We start from the raw sequence: 26,965 nt of genomic DNA, 5'->3' as shown, positions 1-26,965 counted from the left end.
GAGGGGCAGCTGGGTAGCTCAGTGGAGTGAGAGTCAGGCCTAGAGACGGGAGGTCCTAGGTTCAAACCCGGCCTCAGCCACTTCCCAGCTGTGTGACCCTAGGCAAGTCACTTGACCCCCGTTGCCCACCCTTACCAATCTTCCACCTATGAGACAATACACCGAAGTACAAGGGTTAAAAAAAAAATAGAAGGAGAATAAGGAGAAAGAAGGGAGCATTTATATAGTACCTACTATGTGCCTAAGCACTTTGTTTCATATGATCCTCATAACTCTAGGAGGTAAATGCTATTATTATCTCCATTTAACAATTGAGGAAACTGAGGTTAAGTGACTTGCCCATGGTCACAGAGCTAATAAGTTTCTGAGACTGTATTTGAACCCAGGTCTTCCTGACTCCAGGCCCTAGCACTTGATCCATTGCAACATCCAGCCATAAGAGATCTGATTTTAGAAGCAACCAACATCAAAAGTAGTTCAAGAAGAGATGATTTAAGAGCTACTAGACTCCCTGAAACCATGTTAAAAAATGTGTATGTTATATTTCAAGAAATTATAAATAAAAATTGGCCAGATCTACTAGAACCAGAAGGCAAAGGAAAGACAAAAATAATTCATCGATTGCTTCCTGAAAGGAATCTTAAAAGATCCTAGAAATCTCACAGTTCAAATCCAGAGTTTCCTGGATATTCTACAAATCTCCAGAAAGAAGCAGTTAAAGTAACAAGAAATTACAGTCAAGATCACACAAGACCTATAGTTTCTATCATAAATGAGAGGAGATCTTGGAATATAATATCCCAAAAGGCAAAAGATATTGACTTACTATCAAAAATTAATTACCTGCAAAACTGAGTATAATCCTTTATACGGAGGGAAAATCTGCTTTCAGTGGAATAAAGCCATATTATTAAACTCAAATAGAAACGAATCCTTGCAGACTATAAATTGGCTTAGAAAATCATAAATTAACATTATTTATATTATGTTATATTTGTACTTATTTTGTTAAGCATTTTCCAATTACACTTTAATCTGGCTCAGGGCATTTGGGAATTTTAAGGGGCAGTTTAACACCTCTGAAATAGAAGGCACAAGCATTTGTGATGAAAAAATTAGAAGTAAGTAGGAACTTTGAAATTAAAATACAAGAATCAAGAGAAACTTTAAAAAGTAAAATTATTTGAGCAATTGGAAGGGACTTTATGATATGGTACTGTTAAAATTCTAATGGGGGAAACTAAATGTGTTATTTCAGAACCTTACTATTTCAAAGAGGTTTGAGAACATTAAAAAAGAAAGACAGATGACCTGAGGTTGGATTGATTCTGTTCTGAAGGTCTTAAGAGGAAAAAGAGAAGGGTAAAAGAAAGAAGACACTGATGTAGAAAGGCAGAGGAAAGGAGCAAAAGTTGCTATTTTTCATAATTGGTGGTTGTGACAAGTAGGACAGTTTTGAAAGTAACTATCGGAATATAATAAAGCAAGTGGTATGAAAAAGAGAAAAAGTCTCTTATACAATCTTCTTTTGTGTCCTGCTGCATATATGGAAATGTACATATAGAAATGCTATCTTTTTGGTGTTTAAGTTCAAATTAAAAAAGTCTAATATGCTATATAATGTAAGTTGCCATTATTTTTACTTTCTTTGTCTAAATGTAAGGCACGCCCCTAAAATGAGATCACAAGATCATAGATTTAGAAAAGACTTCAGAGTTCATTTCCTTCATTTTATACAGTAGGAAACTGAGGTCCAAAGAGATTCAGTTTCTTTCCTAAAGCCATACAAGAGATTCAGAACTTGAAACCAGTTATCCAAATGCAAATCTGGCACCTTATCGATTGTACCACATTCAAAAGGAAAACTAAACCCTGATAATATTTATATTAAATGAACATATCATAATTTATGCTTACTATGATTGTTTTTTAGATTTCTTTCTATTCAAATAAAGACATTTCATTTTTAGCATTACTGCCCTCTTTTTGGTATTTTCCTTGTCATTCTCTTAATTAACAGCATAATTTTATGCTATATTCAAGTTTTAGACGATTAAGATTTGGGGAGGAAGAGGCATATTATGAGATTAGAATCTTGATGTATTTGGTGATTATTTAGGTGGGGGTTATTCAGTTTACAAATTTCTGGATTTTTGAAGCTCTGGAGTGGAGGTAAAGTTTTGGTCTAAAGATTTCACAGCCCCAAGTTTGAACTGATTCTAGAGATTTGATAAATGTGGTTCCTTGTTAGACCCAGAGGGATAAATGAGTGAGACTCCCTGCATTTCTCAAGCAAAGAGACCTACATATTGTGGGTTCCAGGATCCATACGTTGGCTGCGTTTGTGTCATTAAGATGATGTAAGATACAAAGATGATCAGTAGCAGTAGAGGACTGATGATTTTCCATGTCACCTGCCAGTAGAGGTTGGGTCGCCTTCCCGTCATCCACTCCACGTCATCACAGAACCTGTCATGTGGACAGAACAGCTCACATTCTTGTACCATCTCTCCCACCCTTGCCCCAACTTTGAAGTTTCCTCAGTTAGTCTCTTTTTTCTGATTGTGATGGCTATCTTTTAATCCTGCTTTGCTAGCAAAGAATGAACCCCAGATTCCAATAAACCCCACCAAATGACTCCTGTGTATTTATTTTTTAAAATTCTCCAAGTTCCAGCCTTGGCAGTTCTGAGTAACAAATACCTTCTCTACTTATCTTCCTTCTCTCTTTTAATATCATTACTAGAACAGTGACGCTTATGTGTCATAGATAAAAAACACATTTTATTGGACTATAAGAAATAGACTATGAAATTATCAGATTATGTACTAAAAAGGATTTTCCAGGGAGGAAATAGAGTTCTTGGGCAAGCCCTATCAAGATGGAATGTCTTCACATTTAGACCCAGTGATAAGATATGTGTTATACAAGGACCAGCCATGCTAGGTTCATAAAGGCTCAATGTCAGATGTTTGACCATCAGCTGATGAGTGGCTCATGAAACCTTCTGCTAAGTGGGGAGGGGATGTGCCAAATAGTGGAGGGAATACTTGACCATTGAACTCATGGACCTTTCAAGTATTAGAATAAAAAAGACATGAACAGGCTGTTTATATCTCTGCTTCGTTCCTTCAAGTTTTCCTAAAACCACTCTCCAGACAATTAAACAACTGAAAACAAAACAAACAAGACATAGTCTTGTTAAACAACCTTCTGTCTTACTCTCTGCTCTGATTTTTGTTTTAAGAGAAACTCTCTGCTGATTTATTTTCTGCATATTTTCTTGTTGAAATCACAAACTGAGGGAACAGGGTAAATGAAATGACATTTTAAATAATGTTAACTTTTTCTTGCAAGACTGTTTAATAGATGATCTCTACTCAGCTGGTTTTAGGACATGCTTGAGATATACCCTTTCTTTCCATATTGGCATCAGTCATGCATAACTGAACAAAAAAGGATTCCTTAGATATGTGGTAATAATAAAAGCATAGTCTGGCATTCACTTATGTTCTAGAATGATACTGTAGATAGCCCTAGGCCTTGCATTAATGTTTCCATGTAGGGACAGGGACCAGACCTATGATTTTACTGGTCTAGACAACTCCTGGATGAAGAAACCCACCTCTACTATTGTAGGTAGACATCTTCTCTTTGTATAGACTTCGAGAATTTTCTAGAGCACTAAAAGGTTAAGTGCCTTTTCCAGGGTCCCACATCCAAGGTGTGTCAAAGAGGGGGCTTGAACTCAGGTTTCTGGACTGGAAAATTAGTCCTTTATTTGCTGTGCTATTATGCCTCTCATGTTCTTGATAAGTTCAACATTTTTTCTGCCATTAAAAAACTTATTTTACTTATAGGTTTCAATATCTCAATAGGTCTGTGACCTTAGAGATGGCAATACTCCCACCATTCTTTCCACTGGGATCAATCAAAATCCATCCGTGCCTTCTGGTGTGTTTGTCAGACATTTTTTCCCTCTAGATCAGTGATTCCCAAAGTGGGCGCTACCACCCCCTGGTGGGTGCTGCAGCGGTTCAGGGAAGCGGTGATGGCCACAGGTGCATTTATCTTTCCTATTAATTGCTATTAAATTTTTTTTTAAAAATTAATTTCCAGGGGGCTAAGTAATATTTTTTCTGGAAAGGGGGCAGTAGACCAAAAAAGTTTGGGAACTACTGCTCTAGATCAATAGAAAATCCATTTAATGTGCTAGAGGAATTCCTTTGGATCTTTTTGTTTCATGGGCATACCTTAGCGTCTCAATGAAGCCTTTACAGTTACTTCTAATTGACACACTCTCACAGGTGACAAGGTAAGGAGCTGGGCTTCTCCTTTACCAAAGGGAAAAGGGTAGGTAGGTATTTGGCTGGTAGATCTAATATCAGATCCCCTTCAAACATAATTGAGAATAATGAGAATCCACAGGCCCCAGAAGAAGAAAGAACAAGCCAGGCTAACCATTACCTTTTCAATCCATAAACATAAATTACTCCAATAACTTCAAAGAAGGCAAAAACTAACAGGTTCAAGGAAGCTGCATATTTGTCAAAGATTTCAAGCCAATAACTGCCAGATTGTAGTGTGAAACAAAGAGCAGAAAGGCAGCAGACAAGGCATATCACACCTTTAAAAATAAAAGGAGGAAAAATTATATTGGTTGGTAGAAATGAAGGGAAGAAGAGAGGGAAAGGTAGATGGTATCTAAGGGCAATAGCAACTATGCTTTTTTGCTCCTTGCAAACATATAAAAACCACTTTTCAGCAAATCCCAGATTTCAGAAGGAGCTTCAGGCAATATCCCAAGAAAGACTCATCACTACAACACACAAGACGAGTGGTCATTAGGTGCTTGAAGACTTGCTTAAAGACCCCCCCAAAGAGCAGGAGTCTACTGCCTCCAGAAGGAAGGAGGGTTGGCCATTCTACTTTGGGGTAGCTCTAATCCTTAGGAAGTAGTTTTCCCATCTTTAAAGCCTTTTCCTTGCCTTGTCTTGCCTTGCCTTGCTTTCCATTCCCTCCCCTCCCTTCTCTTCTCCTTTTCCCTGTTCTTTCCATCTTCTCTACTACCCCAGGGCCCAAACACTGAATAGATAGGAAGGCATGGCCTTGATTCAGAGTAGGAGTTAGCCACGATTGGGCCGGGTGGGTGGGGAGAAGAAGACTCTTTTAATTCTTTTTTTTTTTTTTTCCTACTTCAAGTTCTTTTGGAGATGGTGTGAGAATGCCAAACTTGGAGGTGCACACAGAAGCTCGTTGGACCATCCTTTCTATATTGGTGAAAACCACTCAGAGATACCCTAACCCTTATCCCTCCTAAAATGGTTATAATGTTATTAAATCTGTTCATTAGAGGAGCTGGGGGGGGGGTGAGGGGAAGCGAGTGAAGAGGGGCTACCCAGAAATAAATTTGGTGGGAAGGGTTAGGGTGGGGAAGGGACTGAGGAGGGAGAAAAAAACAGATGAGTAATTAAGATTATTTGAAAAATAACTTAATTCTTCACTTACCTGTTATAAATTCCTTGGGGACTGACTTGGGCAGAATTTGCAAGTCTAGGATAGGTGTCAGCACTCCTTCCATATTCCCAAACATGGAAGTCAGACCCAAGGAAAAGAGCATTCCAAAGAAGAGCACGGCCCACCCAGGAGAGCCAGGCATGTGAACGATGGCCTCAGTGAAGACGATAAAGGCCAGGCCAGTACCAGAGGCGCTCTGGGGAACACACACACATGTACTCAGACACAACCATGTCGAGCAGAAACTTTGGTTTATAGTTACGTCCAAGTCATAGGATCTTAGCTGAGAGACCTTCTAGTCCAGCCCCGAAAGTCTGGCCCAAAGGGACTTGTCCAAGGTCACAGAGGAGGCAGGACTTCAGCTCTGGTCCTGTGGCTCTTAAGTCAGAGGTTCTTACGCTCTTTGGTGTCCAAGAGCCCTTTGGCAGTCCCACAAAGCCTGTGGACCCCATCTCAGAATCATGTTTCTAAATGCATAAAATACAAGTTCAAAGGAAATATAGTTATAATTTTTTTTTCCAAAATAAGGTCATGGAAACCAGATTAAGAGCCCTTCAACTGCAGGAAAAAAGCTTTCCATGGGTCTTGGAGGAGATCCCGATGCTTGTCATCTTCTCCAGAGTCAGGCAGCCTGAGGAGGGGACTGATGGTCTTGACTGACCTCAGCCTTTATCCCCTGCTTGGGCTGAGACAAAGGTAGAGGGAGAAGGGAGATAAGTCATTAATTTCTCTCTTGTGCCTCCATTACTTCTATCAAAATAAGGGTTGGACTTGGCATTCTGGAAGGTCCCTTTCAGCACTGTGTTTAATGTCCAAGTCCTACAATCTACAATGCCTTTTCTTTTTTTTTAATTGAAAATCTTTATTTAATTAAGAAAATTTTCCCACGGTTACATGATTTGTGTTCTTTCCCTCCCCTCCTCCGACCCCGCTCCCTTAGCCAACACGCAGTTCCACTGGGTTTTACATGTGTCCTTGATCCAGACCTATTTCCATATTATTAATATTTGCACTGGGGCAATTGTTTAGAGTCTACATCCCCAATCATATCCCCAACGACCCATGTGATCAAGCAGTTGTTAAAATACCTTCTTTTTTTTAAAATTTAAATTCTTACCTTCTGTCTTGGAATCAATACTATGAATTGGTTCAAGGCAGAAGAGTGCTAAGGGTAGGCAATGGGGGTTAAGTGACTTGCCCAGGGTCACACTGGGAAGTATCTGAGGCCAGATTTGAACCTAGGACCTCCCATCTCTAGGCCTGGCTCTCAATTCACTGAGCCACCCAGCTGCCCCCTAAAATGCCTTTTCTTAAGCATATGATTTATCACTTGTTTATATGGGTATATAATTTGGGGTTTTGGTTTTAAAAGATTGCTCTATTGCGAAAATGAATAATATGGAAATAAGTATCAAGTGATAACACTTGTATAACCCAATGGAATTGCTTGTCTGCTCCGGGAAGGGAGAGGAAAAGAAAATGAACCATGTAAACATGGTGAAATACATAAAAATGGGGAAAAAACCAAAAATTTTTTAAAAATGAAAATGCCTTTTCTTTTTCAGGCACATTTCATTCACAGGCCCTGCGAGGGAAAGGGCAATGTTGAGATGGCTTGTGTGACAGCTGACAACAGCATGTCAGAGTCTCAGAAAGAACTTTGAGACCAGGGATTTCTAACCTGGGGGTCCACAGCTTTATCTGTCCTGTTAGAAGTGTATAGAGTTTAGGACATCCATAAACTTTAATGGGGGGGGGGCGCGAAATCACACTTTTATCTTCTCCAATCTCTAACAGAAATGTGACATTTCCTTCCATTATTTCAACTTCTTATTCTGAGAGGTAGGGTCTCTCTGCTTTACTGCAGACTGCCAAAGGGGTTCATGATACAAAAAAAGGCTAAGAACCTCCACTCTGGTACAGTCCAAATCTGGATAAGAATCCTCCTTAAAATATGACCAAAGAGGCTTTAGCTAGAAGACCTTCTGTGGGGTGGAAGCCTACTGCCTCTTGAGGTAACCCATTCAACTTTCTGTATACTTAAAAAAATTTTTTTAACCCTTACCTTCCATTTTAGAATCAATATTTGTGCATCAGTTCCACGGCAGAAGAGTGGTAAGGACTAGGAATGGGGGCGAAGTGACTTGCCCAGGGTCACACAGCTAGGAAGTGTCTGAGACCATTTTGAACCCAGGACCTCCTGTCTCTAGGCCTGACTCTCAATCTCCTGGGCCATCTGGCTGCTCCCTCTGTATACTGCTAATTGCTAGGAATTGTTCCTTACATCAAGCCTAAATCTCTTCTGCCCCATTCTCCATCCATTATTCCCAGGTCTTCCCTCTGGTCCAATCAGGAGAAGTCTCATCCCTCTTCCCACAGAAAAGTCTGCTTCCCTGCCTCACTATTTATTCTGCAATGAGAACTAATATTTATATGGATCTCCTAGGAAGCACAGCAAACATTGCCAGGAGGAAAATACTACCTTTATCCCCCTTTTCTGTCTGTGATAAGTTAATGGCTGTCATTGAAGTTTTATGGCAAATTTTGCCCTTTTGCAAATGCCAGCCATTGATCCAAGGCCTACCATCTGGGGCTAAAATGAACATGACTTTTAGATTTGTTTTATTGGCCCTCGAAGGGAAGAACCAAGAGCAATCAGTGGAAGTTTCTTTTTTTCTTTTTTTCTTTTTTAGTAATCCTTACTTTCTGGCTTAGAATCAATACTGTGTAAGGCAGAAATACAGTAAGGGATAAGCAATGGAGGTTAAGTGACTTGCCCAGGGCCACAGAGCTAGGAAATGTCTGGGGTCAGATTTGAACCCAGGACCTCCTGTCTCTGGACCTAGCTCTCAATCCACTGAGCCACTCAACTGTCTACTAGGTGAGAGTTTCAATGAGATAAATTTATGTTTCAAGTACAGAGAAACTTCTAAGGACTAAGAAGCATAGTGTCTGGTACATAGCCAGTGCTTAATGAATTCTTTTGCATTGATTAGAACTATTCAAAAGTGGAACAGGTTACGACTAGAGGTCTTATGTCCTTATGAAAATTATTTATCAGTTATTTCAGTCTTGTCTGACTTATCATCACTCCATTTGGGGTTTTCTTGGTAGAGGTAGTAGAGTAGTTTGCCATTTCTTTCTCTAGCTCATTTTATAGATGAGGAAACTGAGGCAGAATTCAGTGACTTGCCCAGGGACATAGAGCTAGTAATAGTATAAAATTACATATATTTATGTATAAATTTACATGTAAATTATATATATCAGTGATATGTATTTATGTATAAAATTACATATATTATATATTTATATGTATAATATATGCATTATATTATAAATGTATTATATATTATTAATATATTCTATCAATGCATTATTAATTATTATACTATTATATTATATTATTACATTAATATATTGTATATTGCATATTATAAATATATAAATTTTATATATAATTATATATTTTATATATGATTTATATTTATATAAGAATAATAAATATAATATATTTATATAATAAATACAACATATAAATATAAGTATAAGATTATATATAAATATAAATTTTATATAAAATTATATATATGATTTATATATAAATATGAATTTTACATAAAATTATATATAAATTATATATACTGTATATTATATGTATTTGTGTATAAAATTATATGTTATATGTACTATTTATTTATGTATTAAAGAATATATAAATTATATGCTGTATATAATTTATATATACTATATATATTATATACTTGTATAAATTATAAAATTAATTATAAAATTTGAACTCAGGAAGATGTTTCCCTGATTCCTGACCCAACATTTTTTTAAAATCTATAGGTTAAATTATTTGGTCACTGAGGTTCCTTCTAAAAAGAAACAGTACTTAGAGGGCAACTAGGGTGGCTCAGTGGATTGAGAGCCAAACCTAGAGATGGGAGGTCAAGGATTCAAATGTGACCCCAGATAATTCCCAGTTGCGCGACTCTGGGCAAATCACTTGACCCCCATTGCCTAGCCCTTACCGTTCTTCGGCCTTGGAACAATGCACAGTATTGATGATAAGACAGAAAGTAAAGCTTAAAAAAAAAAAAATGGAAAGAGCCAGTACTTGTTAAGGCCAAATGAATACTATATACGGATATCCTTAGAGCCTGCAGGAATCTGAGCTTTCTCTCTCGTTTTAAGGTTTCTCAAAGAACTGGAGGTTCAGAGAAAGCTCTGCCAGGCACGCATCAGCGGTCAGCCGGGAGCCCGATGAAGCCTGATTCTCTGATAATCCCCCCATCTTTCCACAGAGCCATCCTGCTTCTTGCCGGACCCAGCGCCTGGTGGGAGCATCACTACCTTGTCCAGAAAGTCCTGCAGGTGACAGCTCTTCAGCTGGAGACGCGCCAACCTGTCGGACTGAGTCGAATTCAAGTGTGTGAAGCAGGCTACATAGTCGTCGCGCTGGATGCTTTGGTCTGGAAAATCAAACTCGTTGATGATGCTGAGGATGTTTCTGTTGGAGAGAGGACCAGATGGCTTGGTGAGCATTTTCCTGGGCGCCCACAAAATCCCGGGCAGCTCCNTGTTCCTTACATCAAGCCTAAATCTCTTCTGCCCCATTCTCCATCCATTATTCCCAGGTCTTCCCTCTGGTCCAATCAGGAGAAGTCTCATCCCTCTTCCCACAGAAAAGTCTGCTTCCCTGCCTCACTATTTATTCTGCAATGAGAACTAATATTTATATGGATCTCCTAGGAAGCACAGCAAACATTGCCAGGAGGAAAATACTACCTTTATCCCCCTTTTCTGTCTGTGATAAGTTAATGGCTGTCATTGAAGTTTTATGGCAAATTTTGCCCTTTTGCAAATGCCAGCCATTGATCCAAGGCCTACCATCTGGGGCTAAAATGAACATGACTTTTAGATTTGTTTTATTGGCCCTCGAAGGGAAGAACCAAGAGCAATCAGTGGAAGTTTCTTTTTTTCTTTTTTTCTTTTTTAGTAATCCTTACTTTCTGGCTTAGAATCAATACTGTGTAAGGCAGAAATACAGTAAGGGATAAGCAATGGAGGTTAAGTGACTTGCCCAGGGCCACAGAGCTAGGAAATGTCTGGGGTCAGATTTGAACCCAGGACCTCCTGTCTCTGGACCTAGCTCTCAATCCACTGAGCCACTCAACTGTCTACTAGGTGAGAGTTTCAATGAGATAAATTTATGTTTCAAGTACAGAGAAACTTCTAAGGACTAAGAAGCATAGTGTCTGGTACATAGCCAGTGCTTAATGAATTCTTTTGCATTGATTAGAACTATTCAAAAGTGGAACAGGTTATGACTAGAGGTCTTATGTCCTTATGAAAATTATTTATCAGTTATTTCAGTCTTGTCTGACTTATCATCACTCCATTTGGGGTTTTCTTGGTAGAGGTAGTAGAGTAGTTTGCCATTTCTTTCTCTAGCTCATTTTATAGATGAGGAAACTGAGGCAGAATTCAGTGACTTGCCCAGGGACATAGAGCTAGTAATAGTATAAAATTACATATATTTATGTATAAATTTACATGTAAATTATATATATCAGTGATATGTATTTATGTATAAAATTACATATATTATATATTTATATGTATAATATATGCATTATATTATAAATGTATTATATATTATTAATATATTCTATCAATGCATTATTAATTATTATACTATTATATTATATTATTACATTAATATATTGTATATTGCATATTATAAATATATAAATTTTATATATAATTATATATTTTATATATGATTTATATTTATATAAGAATAATAAATATAATATATTTATATAATAAATACAACATATAAATATAAGTATAAGATTATATATAAATATAAATTTTATATAAAATTATATATATGATTTATATATAAATATGAATTTTACATAAAATTATATATAAATTATATATACTGTATATTATATGTATTTGTGTATAAAATTATATGTTATATGTACTATTTATTTATGTATTAAAGAATATATAAATTATATGCTGTATATAATTTATATATACTATATATATTATATACTTGTATAAATTATAAAATTAATTATAAAATTTGAACTCAGGAAGATGTTTCCCTGATTCCTGACCCAACATTTTTTTAAAATCTATAGGTTAAATTATTTGGTCACTGAGGTTCCTTCTAAAAAGAAACAGTACTTAGAGGGCAACTAGGGTGGCTCAGTGGATTGAGAGCCAAACCTAGAGATGGGAGGTCAAGGATTCAAATGTGACCCCAGATAATTCCCAGTTGCGCGACTCTGGGCAAATCACTTGACCCCCATTGCCTAGCCCTTACCGTTCTTCGGCCTTGGAACAATGCACAGTATTGATGATAAGACAGAAAGTAAAGCTTAAAAAAAAAAAAAAAATGGAAAGAGCCAGTACTTGTTAAGGCCAAATGAATACTATATACGGATATCCTTAGAGCCTGCAGGAATCTGAGCTTTCTCTCTCGTTTTAAGGTTTCTCAAAGAACTGGAGGTTCAGAGAAAGCTCTGCCAGGCACGCATCAGCGGTCAGCCGGGAGCCCGATGAAGCCTGATTCTCTGATAATCCCCCCATCTTTCCACAGAGCCATCCTGCTTCTTGCCGGACCCAGCGCCTGGTGGGAGCATCACTACCTTGTCCAGAAAGTCCTGCAGGTGACAGCTCTTCAGCTGGAGACGCGCCAACCTGTCGGACTGAGTCGAATTCAAGTGTGTGAAGCAGGCTACATAGTCGTCGCGCTGGATGCTTTGGTCTGGAAAATCAAACTCGTTGATGATGCTGAGGATGTTTCTGTTGGAGAGAGGACCAGATGGCTTGGTGAGCATTTTCCTGGGCGCCCACAAAATCCCGGGCAGCTCCCCAAATTCAGAAGCGTCCCAACAAGTGGGTTACCGCCCTAAATGTGATCAAGTGGGAGGCTGCATCGTGTTCCACGAAATAACTTTGAGGGAAAGTTTTCCAAGATGGGGCTCAATTGCTCCAGGTTCATTAAGTCATTTTAGATCTGATTGTGAGGCACCAACAAAGGGGAGGGGGGGGGGGTTCGAGGTCTCTTCGGGGAAGGGGCTACCTAATTTGATTTCCTAATCCTCTATCTGTGTCACATGTAGAGGAAACTTTGCCTTAACTATGTAATCCAATAACTTCTTTTGCTGAGGTATGTTTTTCTCCTTTGAAGAGGGCATTGAACTCTGATTCTGGGACTGATAAAGCGGTCATGGAGGTCATTCTAAAGATAGTTCCACCTTCCTTTGAATTATCACGTTGTAAGTCCAGCGGACTTACAATAAGCCTTCACAAACAATTAGGGTATTTTGGGGCGGGTTCTGGGAAACAGGTCACGCTCGCAAAATGTCGCCCTCCGACTTATCGCAATGCCTGAAATTCCATGGCTAGAAAGTCATTCTATCATTAGCACTAGGGCAGAGTAAAGGAAATGGGAAATGGTGAATAGCGCAGCATAATCGAGCCAATCTCTTGGCATTGGACAGCAGTTCTTTGGGGGGGGTGGGGGGGGGCGGGCGGTGTAAGAAGGTAGAAAATGTGAGCTAAGACAAGGTTGTAAGTTCTTTCTGGTTTTCGGGGGTCCCTGCAGTCCACAGCTCAGCAGTAACTCAGAGGGGGTAATGATGATTGCTACAAATAACCCAGGAGATCCGAGCCATGAAAATGAAGAAAACAAAGTAGAGGGAAAAAGGGGTAAAAAATGGAGGAAAAAGCTTCTAGGAGTCCAGCTGAGACTGTATGGCTAATCTACATTTGGACAGAGCTCAATCTAGTCATCTGGGTGCTAGGCTAAGCAGAGAAAAGAAAAGCAAAATGTGTCCTCCTATCAACTTCTTCTTCTTTTTTTTTTTTTTTAAACCCTCACCCTCCATCTTAGAATCAATACTGTATATTGGTTCCAAGGCAGAAGAGCAGTAAGGGCTAGGCAATGGGGGTTAAGTGACTTGTCCAGGGTCACACAGCTAGGAAGTGTCTGAAACCAGGACATCTCATCTCTAGCCCTGGCTTTTATCCACTGAACCATCATATCAACTTCTTAAAACAAATTCTCTTAATGAGCATATATAAGGGAGATTCCAGCTTCTGTACCCTTGCTATAATTGATTGTTTTCTCGTGTAAAGACATTCCAGAACAAAAAACAAACAAACCTATTTGTAATAGAGAATAAAATTTATTAAAGAAAAATTGCACCTGTGAGAGAAAATACCTTTCAAGTCCCATAAGGCCACTACTGAGGAAGCTATGAGAAGTCTGTATAAGGATGATAGAAATCAGGTCTTGTTATATTAGTTTAGGGATGGAATGAGCAGAGAAAGACTTATCTGGGACGTACTTTCTGTGGCGAGAAAGGAAGCAACCACTGAGTAGCTTCTCATTTTGACTGATTCTTGGTGCTAACTTGGTTTGTTTTTTTATGGCAATTTTATTTTATTTTTTTAACATTTATTAATATTTTTTAGAAAAGTTAACATGATTACATGATTTATGCTCTTACTTTCCCCTTCACCCCCTAGCCTCCCCCCCTCTTATGGCTGCTAACTTGGTTTTAAGCTCTGCTGTTTCTATGCTGCTAGAGGAGCCTAAGGGATGCCATTGAGCTCTAAAAATAGTGATATAGTATGGTGGATAGAGTGCTGGGCCTGGAGTCAGAGAAACTCATCGTCTTCAGTTCAAATCTGACCTCAGACGTTTACTAGCTGAGTGACCCTGGGCAAGTCACTTGACTCTGCCTCAGTTTCCTCATCTGGAGAAGGAAATGGCAAACCACTGGATAACTTTGTCAGGAAAACCCCAAATGAGGCCATAAAGGGTTAAGCATGCCTGAAACAACTAAACAACAATATAACAACATCAAAGGATAAAACTAATTGTCCTACTCTAGTTTCAGGTTTGTGCCGGGGATGCACAATAAATCAATCTCTTAGTAATTTGGTTAAGAAACTTTTCTTTTATATGTTTCTTTTCCTGTGTGAACAGGAAATTTGGATGCCTCAATTTTACCCCTGCCCTTTGGAGAAACCCCAGGCACACTTATTTGGGTTTGAACTATAGACTTTAAAACTGTTTGGGACCCTAGTGTGGGTGGGATCTGTGGACATAGTGAAATTGTTGAGAGCCTTTGTTTGTTTTAGAGGCTTCTCTTAAAGTTAGAATGCTCTCAGAAAGCCTAGTTCTTAGTTTGACCCTTTGCTTCGTAATTGTTGTGACTGACCACTCCCTGATACCCCTGAGACTGGCTGCAGACTTCTTTGCAGCCTGCTTGCAGTTGGTCTATGCAGGCTGGCCCTACCGAGTTCTCCAGAGGGTATCAGAGACCCCCAAGTTCTGTCCCTCTTCAGAGCTGGCATCTAAGGCAGTGCCTTCTCCCAGGGATTCGTCCCCAGAGTTCCCAGAGTGCAAGGTCCTGTGTAGATTTTGGCGACGGGCTCTGTGTGGCTGCCGAATATTGGACCTATCCCTATTCCTGATTAAAGACCTGGGTTTTTCTGACTAGTTTGGTAATTCTGTGTTATTCCCAAGTTAACACCCAGTGCCATCAAAATTTATTGGGATGTATTTTATTCTGTTGGTCTTATTTATACTTTTCTGCCTAGCGCTATAACACTGGGAAATAGTCATTTTCTCCTTAATTCAGTGTATTAACTTGGAGATTGACAACCCAAGACCATAGCACACTTGAACAAGTACATAAAATACACATACCAACTTCGTTTCCTTTTTGCCTACCTTTCGTTACAATTGTGAAATTCTAGTTTCTTCAATGTAGCTGTTTTTGTGGAGGTTAGAATAATCTGCCTTCCTGGCTTCACCACTGATCAAACACGAGAGATTAGGCAAAGTAACTAACAATATTTATATTATTCATAATTCTCCAATGCCTGGAAGAGTTCAGTTTTAAGATCTGGTTTCCTGCTTTGTTATAACCTTCCTGTATTGTTACCCCCACAATGAGTCCCATCCCTACAAAAAAAAAAAAAAAAAGGAAGAAAAAAAGAAAAAGAAAAGAAAAGAAAAACATTCTATTCTTGTTATGGTGAGAGCAAATAGGATCCTCCTACCTGTCCAGGCAATCCCAGTAATCAGTTGTAGCCTTGAAACCTAGGACAGAGAAAACAGCTACAGAAGCATAGAGGGAGGTCATGCTATTCACTAAGGCTATGGTGACAGCATCCTTTTCACAGTCATTCCTGGGAAAGAAACAAACAAACACACATAAAAGCATTTTCACTGATGTTTGGAATTTTTAAAACAAGAGCATAATGTAATATCACAAATTAAGTACCCATAAGTACATGGGAGGTGTGCCCAAATAGAAGGAAATAGTTTTCACCAACAAGATCAGGTAACACCTTTGTGAGAGGTAGCATTTGAGCAAGGAACCAGCACAGTCCAGTGGAAAGAACCCTGGATTTGGGGTCTGCGGACCTAGGTTCAAATTTCATCTCTGTCACTCATTACTTGTATGACTTTGCATAGGTTACAATCTCTGTGTACCTTGGTTTCCCTATCTGTAAAAGGGGGTTGGACTAGGTAGCTCTAAGGGCCCTATCTGCTCCAAATCTATTTGCTAAACTTAAAGGCTAAGATGACAGTATCTTTCTTGCAGTCATTTCTGTCCAAGAAACAAGGAAAGAGAAGGAGAAAAGGCATTTCAGCCATGTTTTCTTGAGGGTCGAATTCATGGAGGTCAATCAAGTGCCTACTGAAAGCTGGGACTGTGCTAAGTGCTAGGAGTAATGTCTGAGTATCTCTCCTTTGGGGCATTTAGAGCTGGATTTATCTTCTATAACTCAAACTTAACCTGTCAGAAACCTGTCAGAAACCTGTCAGAAATAGAAATCATTTTCTTCCTCCTCCCTCCCCAAATATTTCAACTCTCTGCTGCTCCAATATTGTCCAGGGTACTGACATCCTCCTGGTAACCTGGCCTCACAACTTTGGTGCCATCTTGGATTTATCATTCCCTGGAACCAAAAGGAAAGACTTTGGCTCCCCCATTTTGACCTCATAAAATCCTCTACTTCTCTAGAGTTGTAGTGCCCAGAAATTCTCCCTTTTCTCCATTCTTCACAGCCCAGCTCAAATGACATTTCATCCAGAAAACTTTCCCTGATTTCCCAGTCAAGAATGACCTTTCTTTTTTCGTGGCTGTTTGCTCATACCTCTCATGAATTTATAAGATAAAAATTGTACTCTGTTTATTTAAGTGTGTGTCATATTTTCCTAGTAGGTTATAAGCTCCATGAGGACAGGGACAATGTTGGGTATAAACCGTGAGTCTGCCTAGCCTTTTCTGTATAAGCATTCACTTAATAAATATCTGAAATTATTGCCATTGATGTAACAAACTTCTTCCTTACCAGAGCATGTCTTCCAGTAAGTACAAATCACGCATTTTATTTTATAGAATATAAGTTGTCTAAACCTTTTACTGCTTACATGATTTATTTAGCCTGTTCTTTACCACAGGCCTATAATTCAGATTTTGTTCTTATAATCCACTCATTTAATAGTTTACTGATATACTACCCTGATTTACAAAAAACAAACAAACAAAAAGGAACTTTAGTCTATTTGTAAAAAGAATGATTCTCTCTTTTAACTCAAAGGCCAATGGAATGGGATAATTTTTTACTATTTCTTCTTGCTAGAGGACAATTTATTAAAGAAAAAAGCCTTAATTCAAACTTTTCTAAGTAAAGCAAACTTAAAAAAAAAGTGATCTGCATTATACAAAGTACTTTTAAGTGCCCTTTTTAGTTATAGGAATTCAATCAAAATTCTTGCTAAATGACTTCTTTAATACTAATCATAATTCTCACATTAGTTTTAAGTCAAATTTATTATAGAACCAAATTATATTTTCATATGCTCAATGAATACTTTATAGCATACTTGTAAAATCAATGTATAGAACATAATTTCACTATTTAAAAGATAAGAGGCTTAATATCACAGTGCTGGTTTTTGTTTTTTTTTATAACATGATATGGGAACCACAAAACCCAATTCTAACATTGTTTCTATGTGGAAATACAATCTACTTTAGGACAACCCATTTAAAATATATTTCCAGGAGTAGAGCATGGCAAAGATCAGTGACTTCCTGTATTTTTATCCAGCTAAAGTCTCCATACATCTAAATTGCTTCCTGAATATATATTGGGCAGCTTTGGAAGACATGGGCCATGAGAGAGGTTGTCAGTCACAGAGAGAAATCAAGGATTTTCCTTTCAAGTAATTCTCTGGGACCTGAGAGAAAGGAAGTGGCTTCTAAAAAAAATGCCATACTTGCTTCCTTATACCTTAGCAAATGGAATACTAATTGGTATAAATGCCATTTGTTTTCTTTTAAGGAATGGAGCAATTTGAAGATAATATTGTGGTTGTTATCATTTTAAAAGTTCAAGAGGAATATCACCCTGAGAACCCAAGCTGCAAAAGTTATGTGTCATTGGAAAGTGATGATTTGCAGCCTAACGCAATGAAGTGACAATCAAAACAATAACTCTTCTTACTTGGGTGGATTATAGCTTGAAAATGCTATGTGTCCTCCAAAAGCCAGCGAAAGGGAAAAAAAGATCTGAGTAGCTGCATCAAGCCATACCTGGGGATTCTGGAGAATACTCATCTGAAATTAGAGAATGTATTATTATTATTAATTATTATGACATGCTACATGATATATTTATTGTTATAATATTATTAACAGTAATTATTATGTGATATAATAATTCATATTAATATCATATGCCAGGTGATATATACATACGATATGGAATTAGAGAATAACAGCAATTGAAATAATAGTTGTTATTTCCACATAAATATTGCTTAATAATTGTAAAAATACTTTCACAAATATGATTTCATTTCCACCCTTAACTATGCTATGAGATAGAGAGGGCATGTAGTATTTTATGTTCATTTTACAGATGAGAAAACCGAGGCTTAGGGAAATTAAACAGGTTGTCGAATAGAATGATAGTTTTAGAAAGTATCTGAAAAAGTCATCTAGTTCAAATGATCACCCATAAGATCAATAATTTATATCCTAGTTTGGTTTTACCAATGCCCAATTAGTTTAAAATTTTACTGTCATCTTTAAAAAGCAGCCTGGAGGGGGCTGGATTTGGTGTCATATCTGTTCTTTGTCATTGTTGAACCTGTTAGGGTCTCTGCTTTCTCATTTGTAAAATGAGGAATTTGAAATAGATGATCCTTAAGGTTCCTTCTAGACCTAAATCTAGAATACTAACATTCTTTTGATGACATTTAGTTACTAGAGACTCTCAGTTGAAGAAACGTACAGAAGAGTTCATTCATTCCCTATCTAAAAAGGCTTCAGGTTATCTCATGTAGGGAAGGGATTTATTTACCCAAGAGGGAGCCAAATCTTTTTTTTATTTTTTAATTAATTAATTTAGAACATTTTTCCATGGTTATAGGATTCATGTTCTATCCCTCCCTTCCTCCCACCCCTCTCCCATAGCCAACGAGCAATTCCACTGGGTTTTACATGTGTAAAGATCAAGAGCTATTTCTGTATTATTGATATTTGCGCTAGGGTGCTCATTTTGAGTCAATATCCCTTATTATATCCCCATCCTCCCATGTGACCAGGCAGTTGTTTTTCTTCTGTGTTTCTACTCCCACAGTTCTTTCTCTGAATGTGGACAGCATTCTTTCTCATAAATAAGTCCCTCATAGTTATTCTGGGTCATTGCATTGCTGCTAGTACAGAAGTCAATTACATTCGATTTTACCACAGTGTATCAGTCTCTGTGTACAATGTTCTTCTGGTTCTGCTCCTTTCACTCTGCATCATTTCCTGGAGGTCATTCAGTTCACATACAATTCCAAGGGAGCCAATTCTAAGGCCATTGTGAGTCAGGAGAACCTTGGAGGACTGGGTTCTCTCTGATAACTTTGCAAAACAAGGAAAGGTCCTTGAGCTAGTTCCCATTGGAGGATAGGTTCATTCAATTTGTTTAAGTCCAGCTAGGGCTGAGCTCTTCTATCAGCAGCAGTCTGGCCCAAGGCAAATGGCACCAACACCATCTTTGGTTCATCACATCACCCAAATTTTCAATTTATCTTATACCGAGAACTGATGTGGGGTTGGTTTTTTTTTTTTTTTGTTTTGTTTTTGTTTTTAAAAAGGGAAGTGAGAAGGTGGGAGAGCTTTGCTTTATTAATTTATTTACTGGTTTTTCAAAAATGGGCCCCTTAACACAGACTCAGAGAGACCTACCTGTACTTACATTAGGTGTAAAAAGGTAAATTAATCCTTCAGTAGCTCCAGGTAGAGTGAGTCCTCGGATAAGGAAGATGGTCAAGACCAGATAAGGAAAGAGGGCAGTAAAATAAATGGCCTGCACAAGAGAATGGAGAAATAATGAATGGCTGCTGAACCAGGGAACATTTCCCCTATATATTACTTAGATTATAGTTGAGATCTTCAGAAGACCTTAAGAGACACCCCATGGCCCACTCTGACCAGGAGTCTTTCACTAACCAAGGGGAATTGTCTAGAAAGATTTTGGAGACTGGAAATATGTTGCCAGGAGTGAGGCATCTTCTTGTAGGGTTATAATAATAGTGAGCCTTGGAGCGGCTGGTTTGCTCAGTGGATAGAGAGGTAGGCTTAGAGATGGGAGGTCCTGGGTTCTAATTTTACCCCAGACACTTCCTAGCTGTGTAATCCTGGGAAAGTTACTTAACCCCCATTACTGGGTACTTACTGCTCTGCTGCCTTGGAACCAATACACAGTATTAATTATAAGAAAAATAAGTGTTAAAAATAATAGTATAAATGAATATAAATATACAAAATAATAACATAAAAATAATAGACTTTCCATTAATACATTGTTTGTGAGGTTTAACTAGGAAACTGGACAATGTTGAGTTCTGTATCTGTTGTTTTTTTTTAAACCCTTACCTTCTGTCTTAGAATCAATATTAGGTATTGATTCTAGGGCAGAAGAGTGGTAAGGGCTAGGCCATGGGGGTTAAGTGACTTGCCCAGGGTCACACAGCCAGGATGTGTCTGAGGTCAGATTTGAACCCAGGGCCTCCGGTTTCTAGGCTTGACTCTCAATCCACTGAGATACCCAGCTGCACCCAGTTCTGTATCTATTGAATGTAATTGTAATTCCATTCAGCTTAATTTGATTTAACAAATAGTTGTTAAGGGTCAGCTGGGGGGCTCAGTGGACTGATTGTCAGTCTTGCAGATGGGAGGTCTTGGGTTCAAATCTGACCTCACATACTTCCTAGCTGTGCAGCCCTGGGAAAGTCACTTAACCCTTATTACCTTACCTTACTTAAGGTTCTTCAGCCTTAGCACCAATCCAACAAAACAAAAAACAAATATTTGCTAATTATCTATTTGCAAAGTACTGGATGAGGATGGTAGTACAAAGGACAAAATTGTCTCTGCCCCTAGAGAGTTTATGTTTCAGTGAAATGGGAATCATACTCTACAACATGCCCACAAATAAGTATGTACAAGATAAATTAAGGAGGGAGAGAGTATGAAGGAGTAGGGAGATCAGGGAAGATTTTGGGGAAAATTAACCATTTATAAGCTGGCATGGGACACAGCCTGTGCAAATGCATGGAGATGAGAGTTGGTATGTTGAGTTTTGAGAAAGGTCAGTAGTACAGTTTGGCTGGAATGTAAGGTTTGCAAAGAGGAGAAGATCTGGAAAGAGAGCCTCTAACTCCACTGTGGAAAGCCTGAAATACCAGGTTGATAGCTTTGTACTTTATCCTAGAGGCAATGGGGAGTTATTGAAGGAGTTCAAGGAGAGGAGTGATATGATCAAGCCTATGTCATTGGAAAATAAATTTAGCATCTGTGCAGAGAATGGGTTAGAGAGGAGAAAGGCTGGAAATGGGGATACCATGTAGGAGATGACGATAGTAGTACAGATGAGAGGGGATGAAGACCTAAACGGGAATAATAGTTTTATCAGTAGAGAGAAGGGGGTGGCATTGAAACATGCTGTGGAAGTATAGAATTTCTAATACTTGTCACCAATTGATCTGGGGTATGAGGAAGGAGGAAAGGTTAAGGATGTCACTGAGATTATGAACCTGGGTCCCTGGGAGGAGGGATGGTCCCCTGAAAAAGGAATAGAAAGGTTAGGAGAAGAGGGGAGATTGGAGAGGAAAACGATGAGTCCCGTTTTAGACATCCTGAGTGTGAGATGCTGGTGAGTCTTCCAGGAGACATCCAGAACGATGATAATGTAGGGCTGGAGAGGAAGAGAGGGAGATGATAGCCAGATATACAGATTGGTATTCGCATATAAATTATGTTGCTTATAAATGATAAATGACTAATATCTAGAGGGCTTTTTAAAGAAAATGTGACTGTTATGGAAGGGAAGAGGCATTCTAGAGAAAAGAGATCCTTCTCCTTGGGAGATCATGGAAGCAGATAAGATTGAGGGAGGAGAGAGAGAGAGAGAGAGAGAGAGAGACAGAGAGAGAGACAGAGAGAGAGAGAGAGACAGAGAGAGAGACAGAGAGAGAGACAGAGAGGGACAGAGAGGGACAGAAGAGGTCCTAGAACAGGGTGAGCCTACCTACCCTTATGGGGCAAAAGTTAGATGTTGATTTAGCAAAAGAAAGTGGGAATGAACAATCAGACAGAGGAGAAACAGAAAAGAGATCTGTGTCGTGGAAGGGGAATGGTAAATAGAGTCAGTAGCTTCAGAAAGGTCAAGAAGGATGAGATTAGAGGAAAAAAGTCACTGGATTTGGCAGTTAAGAGATCATACAATTATATACAGGGTGTCCCAAAAGTCTTGGTGTACTTTTAAGGTTTTTTTTTTAAATAAGCTTATTAAATAAGCAAAGATTAATATGTTAAGTTTTTTAAAGCTGATTTAAAAGCTTAAAATCTCACTAAGATTTTAGGTATATTCTGTATGTAGAGTCAATATGGACCTTAGAAGCAATATAGTCCAACATCTTTATTATACATAAGGAAACTGAAGCTTAGAGAGATTAAATAATTTGTCCAAAATCATACAGCAATGAAGCCAGAATTCCAACCCAGGTTCTCTGATTCAGATCTAGGACTCTTTTCACTATATCACATTATTTCTCATAGGTAAACAGGAAGAGGGCAAGCTTAGAAGAATAACAAGACAATTTTCAATGATTGAAAAGTAAGTTATTGTTCAGTCATGCCCAACTCTTCATGACCATTTATTTGGGTTTTTCTCAGCAAATATATTTGAATTATTTTCTATTTTCTTTTCTAGTTCACTTTACAGATGAGGAAACTGAGGCAAACAGGGTTAAGTGATTTTCCCAGGGTCACACAGCAAGTAAGTGTCCAAGGCCAGATTTGAACTCATGGAGATGAGTCTTCCTGACTTTAGGTCTGGCACTCTATGCACTGAACTACCTTGGAAAGAGAGTAGGTGATAAGAAAGTGGAGGAAGCTGATGTAAGTGATTCCTTCTGGGACTCTGACAATGATAGGAAGGAGAAATAAGAAACAATAGCTTGAGAGGTTGACAGAGTCAAGTGAAGATTTGCTAAGGATAAAGAGGACAGAAGTATGCTTGTGAACAGTGAGAAACTAACCAATAGATAGAGAAAGAGATAAAAGAGGAGAAAGAAAATAATTGATAGGGTAAGCTCTGGAAGACTCAAAAAGAATTGGGATCAAGGGAAAAAGTATAAAGAATGGCAAGGGAAAAAGTCATTTCTTCTATGCACGCTGGGGGAAAGGAGAAGTCAAGAGAATTATAGATGGCTTTGAGGCATGGAATAGAAGAGATAAAGAAGTTTATAAGAGAAGGTCTTGGTTTCCTCAGTAAAGTAGGAGAGGGGGTTCTGAAAGCAAAGAAGACATGAAGAAATTGAAGAAAGGAATATAATGTTTGAAAGAGCCACAGAGGAGAGTTAGAGTCAATGAAGGAAAAATTAAAGGATTGCGGTAGAGTAGAGAAAAGTCAGCTGAGATTCGATAAGATGAATCAGTAGTAGCCATTAACATGGTCTCAGGACTTTTTTCAGTCCTATTTACTCCTATTCATTTAAAGAAAGCAAATGATGTGGATAATCTAGGATAAAGGATTGACAGGGAATGAACAATAGAAGAATTGGGTAAATGAATAAGAGATGGAGGACAATGTATAGTTGACTTGATTGGTTGATTTTAGGGCCAAGGCTGTAAATTGAGGAAAGTGAGACTAGAATACTAGTGATTGATTGGATAAACAGGAACAGATGAAACAACTGGAGGTCAAATCGAAGAAAGAATAGGTCTAGAAGGTATGTGGCTAATGGGAAAAGCAAGGCCATGAGATTATGATGAGAGAGGGAAACTTTATTGTTCAAAATCTTGGCCATGGCAGAATCATGAGGAGAGAAGTAAGGTAGGACCATCCCTTGTGGGTAGTGGAGGTATAGTAAAGGTCATAGGCCCACCTGAATATGCCTTAAGGTGTACCTTTAACAGGGATGATAAGCAATTCCTCTGTGATTTATATATAGGCTTAGAGGGATAACTGAGAGATTAAGTGGCTGGACCAGGGTCACACAGACTCTACATGTAAGAGATGAGACTTGAACCCAGGTCTTTCTAACTCTATCCACAATCCACTATACCATGCTGCTTCTCTCTTTATGCTTTTACCCAAACAAATCTCCACATTTGTAGCAAAAGAAACCCATATTACCCATAGGACAACCACCTAACTGAATTGGGCTTGCAACAAACAAACAAACAAAAACTAGGAAAAGAACAAATTTAAAATCCCAAGTTAAACAATGATTTAGAAATTCTGAAAATCAAAGGAAATATTGTTCATAAACAATGAAGAGGAAATCAAAGCAATTATTAGGAATTATTTTGCCCAATTACATGCCAGTAAATCTCATAATCTAAGCAAAACAGATTATTTAAAAACACATAGGCTGCCTAAATTAACAGAAGAGGAAATAAATATTTAAACAACCCCATCTTAAAAAAAGAAATTGAATGAAGACAACCAACTAATTTTTAAGGCTTTACAACTTAATGGGAGGCAGGAAGCCTAAGATTCCTTTTATACTCACTCCCTCCCTCTTCAAAAGCACAACAGACTGTAGGGAAGCATTTTTTATATTCCAAGAGACAACTATGAACAGCTCAGCTTCTACAAGTGCCTTTATAACATCCTCACCTTTCCTGTGGTCTCAATACCTCTGATGACACAGATATACACAACCATCCAACAAGCCACTAAGCACATGATCAGCCGCCACTGTAAGGTCCCACTCTCATTGATGTCGGCTGTAATGTTTAGTGTTTTCCTGTACCAGAAATAATTCACAGTATTGCTGTTCTGGCACTCTTCAACAGGCCCTGAGAACCAAAGATCGTCACAAGTTATTGTCACAGCCACCATTTGTCTCAGTCCACAAATGACCGCAGACTCCTTTCATTCCCTTGTAAAGCCTTTCGAAACAAAATCAGGGGTGTATCTGTCTTGGCCTCCCCAGCCTGGCTCTGCCAAGTCATTTGCAGATAATAAATAAATGTTTGCTGACTTGATGTTTGTTGAAAATTTGTGGGATCAATGATTAGGACCATGAAAGCAACAAAATATTGAACTTAAGGTATAGTCAAATTCATCAACTCCATTGTTGTTTTTGGTGTTATGTCTGTTTTTCTACCCTAAAAAGTAATAATTCAAATCAAAACCCTGAACAGGGTGAGGCAAATTTAGTTTTTGGCCCAAGCGATGCTGAAATTAGGGTTGTTAAATTGGTGGGAAGGCATGGATGGCAAGAGAAGTTGGACTCCCTGCAGTAAATAAAGTGACTCTACCACAGTAGATTGGAGATTGTGGGGAAGTTGGAAGTCTCTATGTCCTAATGTTAACTGTGTATTTGCATAAGACTCTCCTCATTGATGAAAAGAGAGATTATTCTGCATCAAGTACTTTCTGTAAAGGATGTATTGGGGAAAGGTGAGATATCTTCTTGTTTTTATCTCTCTCTCTCTCTCTCTCTCTCTCTCTCTCTCTCTCTCTCTCTCTGTCTGTCTTTCACACACACACACACACACACACACACACACACACACACACACACACACACACACCAAAATGTGCNCACACACACACACACACACACACACACACACACACACACACACACACCCCAGATTTTAAGTAGACTGTATTTGTCCTGAGGACCTCTTGGTGAATTATCTTGATTATAACACAGAGGCAGAAAGAGATGTAGTTCTGCCTTCTCCTGTGGCACATAAAAAAAGTACCCACCTACTCTTTACCTGTTCTATTTTCATTTGGAGGACAAGAGCTCCATGGAAGGGGGCTTTGGAAAGAATTCAGAAAGTACCACATCACCCACATTAAAATGGTGTTGTAATACAAGCTCACCAGGAAAGATACAAATAAACATCCAATGCCTATAAAACAAAGAAAAGGAAGTCTTTTATTATAGAGGCTAGATTTGAAAACACCAAACAAGTAGTTTGTAATCCTTGTTGTCATTGTATCTTTTGTTATTTTTTTCCCCTCATTTTAATCTTTAGTATAACTATTTGTGAGCATGCTTATTTCCCCAACTAAGCCTGGAACCTCCTTGAAGGCAAGGCTGTCTCATTTAGCTTCTAATCTATTAGCATCTACCATAGTTCTTCATATATGGTAGGTGTTCAATAAATGTTTGTTGAATTACATGGAATAGACTAAAAATCACTGGAATGTTTTCTTTTCCCCTCATAAACTTAAACTGTTAAGTTCTTTTGGGTCACTTCATTGAGTTCACATGTTACTCCCCCTTGAAATATGTCAGTGACTCCCCATTGATAAATAAAAATGTATATAAATTCCTTTTTCTGACTTTCAGCCCTCCATAATCTGGCTGAGGCTTACCTTGCCACCCTTCTAGAACATGTACTCCTTCCCTTCATATACTAACCGAACTAGCATGTATTCACCATTTTATAATATCCTGTCTTCATTTCTCCCCCAATTCAGAGGAATACTTTCAGATTCCTCTGATCTTCCTAGATGTCCTAGCTAACAATGACCTCTCCCTTCTAAAGTTGTTCTCTATCATGCCCCAGGAAGCTCATCTCATTCTCTTATAACCTGGATCTTCTACCTCAACACTTCCTTCTGCCTCTCTGATTGGAAAGTGGAACCATCAACTCCAAATCTCCATTTAAGGAGCAAACTCAGCTTGGACATTTCTTCATTTTTCTCACCTGTCTTGCTCTATCTTGAGATTTCTATGACTGAACTCTCTACTATGTACCCTCATTGGGAATCTTCTCCTTCCCACGCCTTCACTTTTGATTTTGCTTTTACATTTTGTCTTTCCCCATTACATTATAAGCTCTTTGGGAACTGG

General features: G+C 38.4%; 1 protein-coding gene across 1 annotated transcript in view; it reads right to left on the bottom strand.

Annotated features, from left to right (window-relative positions):
• SLC6A18 (solute carrier family 6 member 18) overlaps positions 1-26,965 on the bottom strand; it is a 46,413-nt gene that overhangs the window by 8,480 nt on the left and 10,968 nt on the right. Inside the window, exons 3-11 of the mRNA XM_044665323.1 lie at positions 25,878-26,015; positions 24,763-24,944; positions 19,831-19,941; positions 18,085-18,197; positions 15,625-15,753; positions 12,192-12,348; positions 5,509-5,713; positions 4,468-4,627; positions 2,307-2,469 (exon numbers count right to left, since the gene is read on the bottom strand). Of these exons, the coding sequence (XP_044521258.1) occupies positions 2,307-2,469; positions 4,468-4,627; positions 5,509-5,713; positions 12,192-12,348; positions 15,625-15,753; positions 18,085-18,197; positions 19,831-19,941; positions 24,763-24,944; positions 25,878-26,015 (1,358 nt within the window). The remainder of the gene's footprint in view (positions 1-2,306; positions 2,470-4,467; positions 4,628-5,508; positions 5,714-12,191; positions 12,349-15,624; positions 15,754-18,084; positions 18,198-19,830; positions 19,942-24,762; positions 24,945-25,877; positions 26,016-26,965) is intronic.

This window comes from Gracilinanus agilis, chromosome 1 (genome assembly GCF_016433145.1).
Source record: "Gracilinanus agilis isolate LMUSP501 chromosome 1, AgileGrace, whole genome shotgun sequence".
Lineage (NCBI taxonomy): Eukaryota > Metazoa > Chordata > Mammalia > Didelphimorphia > Didelphidae > Gracilinanus > Gracilinanus agilis.
Note: the sequence above shows the minus strand (reverse complement) of the source record. Positions and strands in the feature narration are given on the sequence as shown.